Source organism: Populus nigra, chromosome 1 (assembly GCF_951802175.1).
Source record: "Populus nigra chromosome 1, ddPopNigr1.1, whole genome shotgun sequence".
NCBI lineage: Eukaryota > Viridiplantae > Streptophyta > Magnoliopsida > Malpighiales > Salicaceae > Populus > Populus nigra.
The window spans coordinates 38,930,850-38,941,965 of NC_084852.1; the positions used below are offsets into that span (position 1 = coordinate 38,930,850).

Consider the following 11,116-nt stretch of genomic DNA (forward strand, 5'->3'; position numbering starts at 1 on the left):
TGACTTAGAGGAGCTAAATTTCTGAAATAGAAACTTGGATATCGGTTTAGATGCTTCGGAACGTAATTTAGACTCATTTCTTCATTTTAGAAATGACTTCATTTCGACCTCTAGAGCTCACGCTCTGCACAAAACATCGACTGAAGGTCAAATCTGCCAATTACCTCCAATTTACTCATTTTTGCATCTTTCATCCAAAAGTGCCTTCAAAACATAAAATAAAGAATATCAAGCATTTTATATATAAAACATAGACAAAACATTAGTTAAATGTGGGTGAAACTATCGAATAATATGGTTGCATCACGAGACATATAGAAGTGAATGGTCATTTTATCTGTGACAAAATACAAGCAAGTTGGGAGTTGTTGATATATATCCACTCTCCATATATATTATGTTAAGGAAGATATATCAACTTGAAAAGATCAATGATTGTCATGTATAGATTAAAAATGACAACGCGTGTGATTGTAATAATCATGCCAGCTATTTCAGGAGTAAAGAACAACATTAATTATTTGTTCACAGTCAACCAGCAGTTTTTTTATACCCTCTAATAGAATACAATCTATTTATTTTTTCCTGATTGATATTTCATAATCAGTTGAATCGGTAATGTCAGAAGTAATGAGCTTGTAGTTGATATTTCATAACCATACACACAAAAGAAAGAAAGAAAGGTCAGAACATGGGCATCTTGCTACTTGCATCGTTGTGTTACAAGGATTAGAGACAAGGTATCTGCAAGTGGTAAATGATGTCAACGTGAATAGTATAATATTCTTGCTGATGGAGGTTGGGAGTAACCTATGCTCTCAAGCAAACAAATCATTGGCCAGGAATCGAAAACATCTTTAAAGCAATATTTACCAGGAACTTCAACATTTTCTAGCAACAGGCATGCCTAGTTGACCAAGCACTGCTGGATCAAACTGTATATATAATACAAGCTGCAGCATTTAGAATCACAAATCAACTCCTCTCCAAGCACCATTCTTGAATGCTTTACACTCAAGAGCAGCAATATCCTAACCTGAGATTTATCCTGAAACCATGAAAGCAAACCTTCTTACCACCACATTGTGTCTCTCTTCCCGCAGACAATGAACCCTGAAACACTTCCAATCGTCTCTTAACTTTGATAAAGAGGCATGGAAAATATTTTCTCATTCAACCAGAAAAAACAATTCTCTTTATTTTGTATCCAAAAAGCAAATCTTAACTCAAATTTAGTTTTTTCATTTATACTTTAGAGTCCTTTGGCTCATTGTTAAGCCGTTTTACTATCCCACCTGATTCAGCATTTGAACCCGGGATCTTCTCCTTTATAAGAGACCGTTGCCATTGAACTAAATCCAGTGGTTAAACAAACATCAGATTACAACAGAAAGAAAGAGCCGGTTGACAATGACAGAAGGTTTGGTGACCTTCTCACTCATAAAGCTTGCAGATTTTATCCAAGAAGAGGAGCGACTATTGACAGGTGTTAAGGCAGAATCTGAGTACATCAGGGATGAACTAGAGTTCATGCTGGTCTTTCTAAGAGCTGCAGATGCGATGGAAGAGAAAGATGATGGACTTAAAGTGTTAGTGCAGAAAGTGAGAGATGTTGTGTATGACATGGAAGATACTCTTGATCTTTTCAGGCTGCGTCTCACACATGATTATGGGGATAAGTTCTGTTCTTCTGTTCAAACAATTTCCAACTCCATCATCACTTTAAAAGCTCGGCATCAAATTGCTTCAAAAATCCAAGCACTCAAAAGCCGAGTTATAAATATCTCAGAGGCACATCGGAGATATTTAATCAGGAACAACATAACGGAGCCAGGCTCGAGCTCCAGCCACACACCAAGGGTGGCCAGGCCAGGAAATATAGTTGAAGAAGCAAATATAGTTGGCATTGAAAAGCCCAAAAAGCATCTTATTGCGTGGCTTGTCAGAGGCAGATCCGAACGTGAAGTGATATCAGTGGTTGGAATGGGTGGTTTGGGTAAAACCACATTGGTGAGAAAAGTTTATCATGATGCAGATGTAAAGAAACACTTTCAATTCAGGGTTTGGATCACCCTCTCTCCATCTTTCAAGGAAGAGGACCTTCTAAAAGATATAATTCAACAGCTCTTCCGTGTGCTCCAGAAAACTGTTCCTCAAGGAGTGGACAACATGGACAATGATAAGCTAAAGACGGTAATCAATAAATTCCTTCAGCAAAAAAGGTATCTCATTGTTTTAGATGATGTGTGGCATACTGATGCCTGGGATGCTTTTGAACCTGTGTTCCCAAACAACAGTCGTGGTAGCCATATATTGCTGACAACGCGAAAAACTGAAGTAGCCCTGACTGCCTGCATAGAATTCCCAGATAAAGTGTACAATTTGGATCCATTATCTCCAGAAGAGTCTTGGACTTTGTTTTGCAAGAAGGTATTTCAAAACAACGACTGCCCAACACATTTGAAGAACGTTTCAGAAAGAATTCTGGGAAGATGTGAAGGACTGCCGCTTGCTATTGAGGCTATGAGTGGTGTTCTAGCGATAAGGGACAGGAGTAAAATAGACGAATGGGAAATGGTGTACCATAGTCTAGGTGCTGGATTAGAAGACAACAACAGAATGAGGAATGCGTTGAAGATACTATCACTCAGTTACTATGATTTACCTTACTATCTCAAATCATGTTTGTTGTACTTCAGCATGTTCCCTGAGGGCATACCGATTCAGCGTATGAGACTTATTCGATTGTGGATAGCAGAAGGGTTTGTGAAAGGAAGGGAGGGAATGGCATTAGAGGAGGTTGCAGAAGATTTTTTGAATGAGCTCATAAAAAGAAGTTTGGTACAAGTGGTAGAGGCAACCAGTTATGGACAAGTTAAAACATGCCGCATCCACGACCTTCTCCGTGAGATACTGATTACAAAGGCAAAAGAGCAAGATTTCGTTGCGATAGCCAAGGAACAGAACATGACTTGGTCTGAAAAGGTCCGCCGTGTATCGATACATAACGCCATGCCAAGCATGCGACAAATACATGTTGCATCTCGCCTCCGTTCATTGTTGGTGTTCTGGGGAATAGATTCTTTTCCCAGGCCTCCTAAATTTATTTCGCTTTCTAGTCGTTCAAGGCTGCTTACCGTGTTAGATATGGAAGGCACGCCTTTAAAGGAATTTCCAAATGAAGTGGTCAGCCTCATCTTTTTAAAGTATCTAAGTTTGAGGAATACCATGGTGAATTCCGTTCCAAGCTCAATTAGCAAGCTTCAGAACCTGGAAAGTTTGGATTTGAAACATGCCCAAGTCACTGAATTGCCTGTTGACATTCTGAAGCTCCAAAAGCTTCGCCACCTGCTAGTGTATCGCTATGAAACTGAGTCTGACGATCAAATTCGCAACAAACACGGTTTCAAGGCACCAGCTCAGATAGGAAATCTACTTTCTGTACAAAAGCTTTGCTTCCTGGAAGCAGACCAAGGCCAGAAACTTATGTCAGAACTGGGAAGATTGATTCATTTGAGAAGGTTAGGCATTATAAAGTTCAGGAAGGAAGATGGGAAGGATTTATGTTCCTCTATTGATAAGCTGACGAACCTTCGTGCATTGTCTGTTACTTCAATAACAGAGAGCGAGGTCATTGATCTGGAGTACTTATCTTCTCCTCCTCAATTTCTTCAGCGACTATACTTGACAGGACGTTTAGAGAGGTTACCAGACTGGATACTCTCACTTGATAGTTTGGTCAAGTTGGTTTTAAAATGGAGTCGCTTACGTGAAGATCCGCTGCTATTTCTTCAGAATTTGCCTAATCTGGTGCACCTTGAATTTATACAAGTTTATAGTGGCGAAGCATTGCATTTCAGTCATGAAGGATTCAAAAAGCTTAAAGTTTTGGGTCTAAACAAATTAGAACGGCTCAAATCTATTACCGTGCAGAAGGGAGCATTGCCTTCTCTCCAGAAGCTAGTTGTCCAGGGTTGTAAACTACTGCAGAAGGTGCCCTCTGGAATCAAACACCTCGCTAAGCTCAAAGCACTTGATTTTTTTGACATGCCGTATGATTTTGTCAAGAGGCTACGGCCTGATGGAACTGCACAGAGAGCGGCAAGGACTTTTCTCCAAAAGCCAGTTGTCCAATTCATTAAAATATTGCAGATTCTTCCATTTGATTTGCCCAACGTATTCATCAGGAGGCTCCATCCGGATGGAGACGGTGAAGATTATCATGAGGTTCGAAATGTGCCTGAGATTTACTGCACCTATCAGAAAAATGGCAATTGGGAAATCTACTACAATTATGCAAGACCAAACATTCTTTTGAAAAGGCAACCTGATTGGAAGCCATGATTTGCATCTGTAATTTTGTGATAGATGCTAGAGGTTGCGCGATTTCCTTAAAGCTATGATGTTGCGAAGTCGGTTGTAAATTAATGACAGCATTTTTTTTTTTAATGAATGTGATCAAACTTTCCTTACAAAAACTATGATGTTTATAAATATATGTTAGAAATAATGTTCAGGACTGCTGAGCTGGAATTTTATTCTTTCTTTAATTTTTTATTTAGTCAATTCTGTTCCTATTCTCTTGTTCTTGCTGCTATTTCGCAGCTCTGTTATTTCCATTATCAATTGATCATGGCTTGAATGTAGGACCATGATCGTAGGAGTTTGTTATGTATCAGCTCTATAAATTGAGCTGCAGTTATGAATAAAGTATTCAAGCTTTTCATTCATCAATCTCTTCTTAAACACAAGCATTATCCTTTGTTATTTTTGTTGTTCAGAATCACTGCAACAACGACAATATACCACAAAAGAGAAGATAGCTCACAACCAACCAAACAAAGAAAAATCATAATCCAAAATAAAAAGAGTTCCAAGGGCAGGAAATTCTGCGTTTGCAGCTTCGAAGAGATAAACGCCATTCGAAACTTGCAGAACTCTGAAATCAGCATAGTGACAAATTTTCATTTTAACACAGACACATACAAAAAAAAATCTCTCCTAAATGGAAGCAACAATCCAGATTTTCAATCATATGATGAAGAGCTATTCTTTTTCAAAATCTAATGGATTTCAGTAGCTTAGTTTAGGTAGACCAACTAAGCACTTTCTTTGGCTTCCATCTATAGACATATGTGCTTGATGTGCTAATGAAACTGGATAAAGGCTGGGTAGGACAAGAAGAGACAATAGAACACAAGATGAAAAGCAAAGTCCATGACCTGCAGCCCACGCAACAATGCCGACACACGTAAATTCAACTCTCGGGTTATCTTGTCTAGTCCCATGTGCCACTTCCTCTGTAGAGGTCAGTCCATGGTGTTAGGTTCTGGTGTGGTTATGGAGTTACGTGTGCCTAGATTAGGAGTGAAATATGTTGAAAGCTAAGCTGATTACTTGTGGCTGAATCCTTGGAAGAAGACTACGCAGACTCTAGCAAGAAGAATGAAGAAATGGAAGAAATTTTGCTAAATCAGTTAAGGAGGCAGTTAAAACCGTTATGGTAGTTATAGTCGTTTTTACTGTTACAAATCAGTTACAAACCATTTCTTACATGTGTAAGAATCGTGATCCTCCATTAATGAATGGATGAGATGATCTTGGTTCCTAAAATAATGGAATCAGTTACCTGCAATGTGTATAAAAGCAGAGTTTGCTGCATTAATGAAATATAGAAAAAAAAACACAAGAATTTCTTCTCAATCTTCTCTGCAAACTTGAATACAATTTTCTTCTCAATACCTCTAGAAAACAAACATGGTATCAGAGCACACAAACTGATTCCTAAGAGGGGCGTGCATTGTGAAAAACAGATTGATTAAACTGTTAATTACTCAAACATGGTAGGATCAAGCTCTGCTGAAGGATATTTAAGAACTCCACAGTTCAATGGCACAAATTACGACTTTTGGGCTGTAAAGATGGAGACAAACCTCATAGCATTTGATCTATGGGACGTAATAGAAGTTGGAATACAATCTCATCAATCACCTGAGGTTGCAAATGGATCAGGCGATGAAGAGAGTGAAGTTGAGCAAACTATATTGCAAACACCCACTAGATTCAGAGAAGACAAAATCAAGAATGCAAAGGCATTAAGCCTCATACAAGGAGCATTAACAGACGACATTTTCCCACGTATAAGATATGAGAAGACTGCAAAGGGAGCTTGGGACATTTTGAGCAGAGAATTCAGAGGAGATAAAAAGGTTAGAGCTGTAAAACTTCAAGCAGTGAGAGCTGACTTTGAATACCTGAGAATGTCAGAAAGTGAAAGCTTAGATGGATATCTAGCTAAATTCTTTGCAACTATGAATAACCTGAAATCGTTAGGAGAAGATGTATCAGAAAATAGAATTGTGCAGAAACTGTTAATGAGTCTAAGCAGAAGATATAAGTCCATTGTGTCAATCATTGAGGAGACACGAGATCTTAATGTTCTGAGAGCAGAAGAAGTCATTGCTTCTGTTAAAGTCTATGATAAGAAGGAGGATATACATGATGAAAGGGATAAGCTAACAGAAACAAAGAAAGCCTTTAGCAGTTTAAAGGTTGGAAACAATCAAGCCTGTAGCTCATACAAGGGTTTCCAAGGCAGACCTTCTCAAATATGGCAATCACAAGACATGAGGGGATCAAATTCATTTCCAAACAGAAACTTAAACAACTATAACAATTCAAGCCGGAACAACACTGCTTGGGGGAGTAGTCAAGCAAGTGTAAAGCCACAGTGTCAAGTCTGCCAGAAGCAACACTTTGGATTATGCAGACACAAAGGAAAACCAAGATGTGGAAGATGCAATTGGTTTGGCCATATTGCAAAAGACTGTGAAAGTCACAGTCACAAGCAATTAGCAAATTATGCAAAAGAAGAGAGAGTTACCACTGGAACCATGTTCTATGCTTGCCATTCTGCAAGTTTACAAGATAGAAAGGTATGGTTTATGGATAGTGCCTGCAGCAACCACATGACTTCTCAAGAATCTGAACTAATCAACATCGATAGAACAGTAACGTGCAAAGTAAAGATGGGCTCAGTAGACCTTATGCAAGCAACTAGAAAAAGCACATTGGTTATGGAAACACAGCATGGGAAAAGATATATAAAAGAGGTACTGCTTGTTCCCGAATTGGATGAAAATCTATTGAGTGTAGGCCAGATGATGGAGCATGGTTATCACATTCTTTTTGGAGGTAACACAGTAGTAATATTTGATGATGAAAGCCTCAATAATGTTATAGCAATAGTGATCATGGGAGGAAATCAATGCTTTCCACTTTCACTTGAGTCCATCACACCTGCAACAAGGAAAGCGTCAGTGACTGAGGACTCTTGGATATGGCATAGAAGACTGGGACACTTGAACTTTGCTAGCATGAAGAAGATGCAGCAGAAAGAGATGGTATGTGGACTTTCTGTTCTGACAGAAGTAGAAGATGTTTGTGCAGGCTATGCATCAGTCAAACATCACAGGGAGAAATTTGATAAAAAGCAAGCGTAGAGAGCAAGCTATCCACTGGAATTAATCCACATTGATCTGTGTAGACCAATACAGAATGAATCTGTAGGAGGGAACAGATACTTCATCACATTCATTGATGATTATTCAAGAATGTGCTGGGTATACTTCCTCATAAACAAATCTGATGCACTCAATGTGTTCAAGAAATTTAAAGCATTTGTTGAGTTGCAAAGTGGATATAAATTGAAGAAGCTGAGAAGTGACAGAGGTGGTGAATATACCTCAAATGAGTTTGAAGAATTTTGTGTAAAACAAGGAATGGAGAGGCAGCTGACAATTGCATACTCCCCTCAATAGAATGGAGTTGCAGAGAGGAGAAACAGAACAATTTATGAAATGGCAAGGTCCATGCTGATAGAGAAAGAAATGCCAGTAATCTTTTGGGCAGAAGCTGTGAATACAGCTGTGTATATTCTAAACAGATGTTATACAACATCAGTTATTGAAAAGACTCTATTTGAAGCCTTCACGGGAAGAAAGCCAGGAGTCAAGCATCTAAAGGTGTTCGGTTGCTTGTGCTACACTCATATCCCATCATCACTAAGGCAAAAATGGGATAGTAAAGCTAGAAAGGGAGTGTTTGTTGGATATGGTAGCTGTGAGAAGGGGTATAGAGTATATGACCTGAAATCTGAGAAGATTGTTCTCTCAAGAAGTGTGATTTTCAGTGAAGATAGAGTATGGAATTGGGAAAGAAATCTGATAAACCAAAACCACTTGTCTCTCAATCTTGAAAGAGGTGAAGTTGAAGGTGAAAATTCTGAAGAACACTCTGCTGCAGCTCAACCCGATAATGTTGAACACTGCCATCAAAATTCTACAGTTGGAGAGTTAGCTGAGAATATTGACAGTGATAACAGTCAATAATCTTCACCTAGCTCTACTCCAGTAAAATTGAAAACCTTGGAAGATATATATGCAAGGTGTCACATGTGCATCATAGAACCTAAGAACTATCAAGAAGCTTTTGGAGATAAAGCCTGGCAGGAGGCTATGAAGGAAGAATTAGAAGTGATAAAGAAGAACAATACTTGGGAATTGGTGGAGAGACCGATTGATAAACCTGTGATAGAAGTGAAATGGGTGTACAAAACTAAGCTTCATCTTGATTGAACAGTGCAAAAATACAAGGCTCGCCTTGTAGCAAAAGGATATGCACAGAAATCCAGAATTGATTACAATGAAATCTTTGCACCAGTAGCAAGGTTGGACACAATTCGGACTCTCATTGCACTTGCAGCACAGAAGGGATGGAAGTTGTTTCAGTTGGATGTTAAGTCAACATTCCTAAATGGTGTCCTCAAAGAAGAAATATATGTTGAGCAGCCTGAAGGGTTTGAAGTAAAGAATGCAGGACACAAAGTTTACAAACTAAAGAAGGCCTTGTATGGACTAAAGCAGGCATCGAGGGCCTGGTACAGTGAAATTGATGCATGCCTCTCTATTTGCAAATTCAAAAGGAGCACAAGTGAAGCTACTTTGTATATAAGATCAGACCTGGAAGGTAATTTGATCATTGTCTCAATCTATATTGATGACATTGTGTACACTGGCAGCAATGAAAGGTTGCTTAGTGAATTTAAAAGAGAAATGATGCAGAGGTATGAGATGTCTGATCTTGGGCTCCTTCATCATTTTCTTGGCATATGAATACTACAAACCGATCAAGGGGTATTTATTCATCAAGGAAAATATGCCAAATCCTTGCTTAGTAAGTTTGGACTTGATGACTGCAAACCAGTCTCCATTCCCTTGGCCACTGGTGAGAAACTGAAGAAGGTGGATGGGAGTGAGTTGGCTGATGAAGGACTTTATAGAAAAATAGTAGGAAGTTTACTATATTTCACAGCAACAAGACCTAATCTAATGTATGCTGCAAGCTTACTATCACGGTTCATGACTGGACCTACTAAGATTCACATGGGAGCTGCAAAAGGAGTCCTAAGATATGTGCAAGGAACTCTCAGCTATGGGATTGAATATGTGAGGGATCAATCAGCAACTCTTATTGGATTTTGTAATGCGGATTGAGTAGGAAGTGAAGATGATAGCAGGAGCACTTCGGGCTATGCATTCAGCTTTGGAAGTGGAGCATTCTCCTGGTCCTCTGTGAAATAGAACACAATAGCATTATCAACTGCAGAAGCTGAGTATGTCTCAGCATCTGAAGCAACTGCTCAGGCCATTTGGTTACGGTTTGTTCTTGATGATTTTGGTGAAATGCAAGCTGAGGCAACACCCTTGTTTTGTGATAACATGTCAGCAATTTCAATGGCCAAAAATCTTGTTTTCCATCAGAGAACAAAACATATAAACAGGAAGTATCATTTTATAAGGGAGGCTTTGCAAGAAGGAGTAATTAATGTGAAGTTCTGCAGAAGTGAAGAACAACTTGCAGATATCTTCACAAAAGCACTGTCTAAAGATAGATTCAAGCAACTGAGGCTGAAGCTTGGAGTTAAACTAGTAAACAGCTTAGGAGAGGCTGTTGAAACCTAAGCTGATTACTTGTGGCTGAAGCCTTGGAAGAAGACTATGCAGACTATAGCAAGAAAAATGAAGAAATGGAAGAAATTATGTTAAATCAGTTAAGGAGGCAGTTAAGAACGTTATGGTAGTTATAGTCGTTTTTACTATTACAAATCAGTTACAAACTGTTTCTTACATGTGTCAGAATCGTGACCCTCCATTAATGAATGGATGAGATGATCTTGGTTCCTAAAATAATAGAATCAGTTACATGCATTGTATATAAAAGCAGAGTTTGCTGCATTAATGAAATATAAAAAAAAAACACAAGAATTTCTTCTCAATCTTCTCTGCAAACTTGAATACAATTTTCTTCTCAATACCTCCAGAAAACAAACAAAATAACCCATAAGGAAAAACGAAGGAAACCACTTTAATAAGTTCCAGTTTGAAAACAGCATGCCAACTTGCAATTGGGATACCAGTATCCAAACCAAACTCCTTGTCATCAAATGGTAAATACTTACAGATTTATCAACTATATATGCAGAGAAAGCACATGTTACCTTGTTATCTGTACAGGGAAGCAGAAAACACTAAAACAAATATCAATTTAATGTTTTTTTCAAGCCAAAAACACTTTTAAAAAATAAAAATAGAAACAGAAACAGAAAACTGTGTCAAACACCCCGTCAATCTATTATAGTATCGTCTGCATGTGAGAGAGCATCGTGTCACTAGCTGAAAGCAAGCAGCGTCAGCTCAACTTGGGGTTGGCTATTTTATTAGATATTACCTAACAATGGTGTGTCAGCTAGAATCACCCTTTTATTTTTCTAATCTTATCTTTAATTTATTCCTCGATGCACATATTGCCGGTCGTTTTCCACCCCATAATTCTAATATTTATATGCTAGAGCTGATTGTAAAACCTTCGTGTTGGCGTCAGATTGTTTGTCTTGGACAGGTTTTACATTAATTTAAAACAGCTAATGTCGTAACCATCTAGCTGGTTGGACATTACATTGCAGGATTTACACTCAACCACCTCATCTCTTTACATTCAGCAAGGTGGGCTTAAATATCCATTTGTATCTGACAACAGCAGGGTCTTAAATTTCTGA

At 38.5% G+C, this 11,116-nt stretch overlaps 1 protein-coding gene across 1 annotated transcript; it reads left to right on the forward strand.

Moving 5' to 3' along the window:
* The first annotated feature begins 906 nt into the window (after window positions 1–906).
* Window positions 907–4,533, forward strand: LOC133696493 (disease resistance protein RPM1-like). The gene has a single exon (XM_062118692.1). It carries the CDS (start codon window positions 1,411–1,413, stop codon window positions 4,342–4,344), a length of 2,934 nt encoding a protein of 977 aa, XP_061974676.1. The 5' UTR covers window positions 907–1,410; the 3' UTR covers window positions 4,345–4,533.
* The last annotated feature ends 6,583 nt before the right edge of the window (window positions 4,534–11,116 follow it).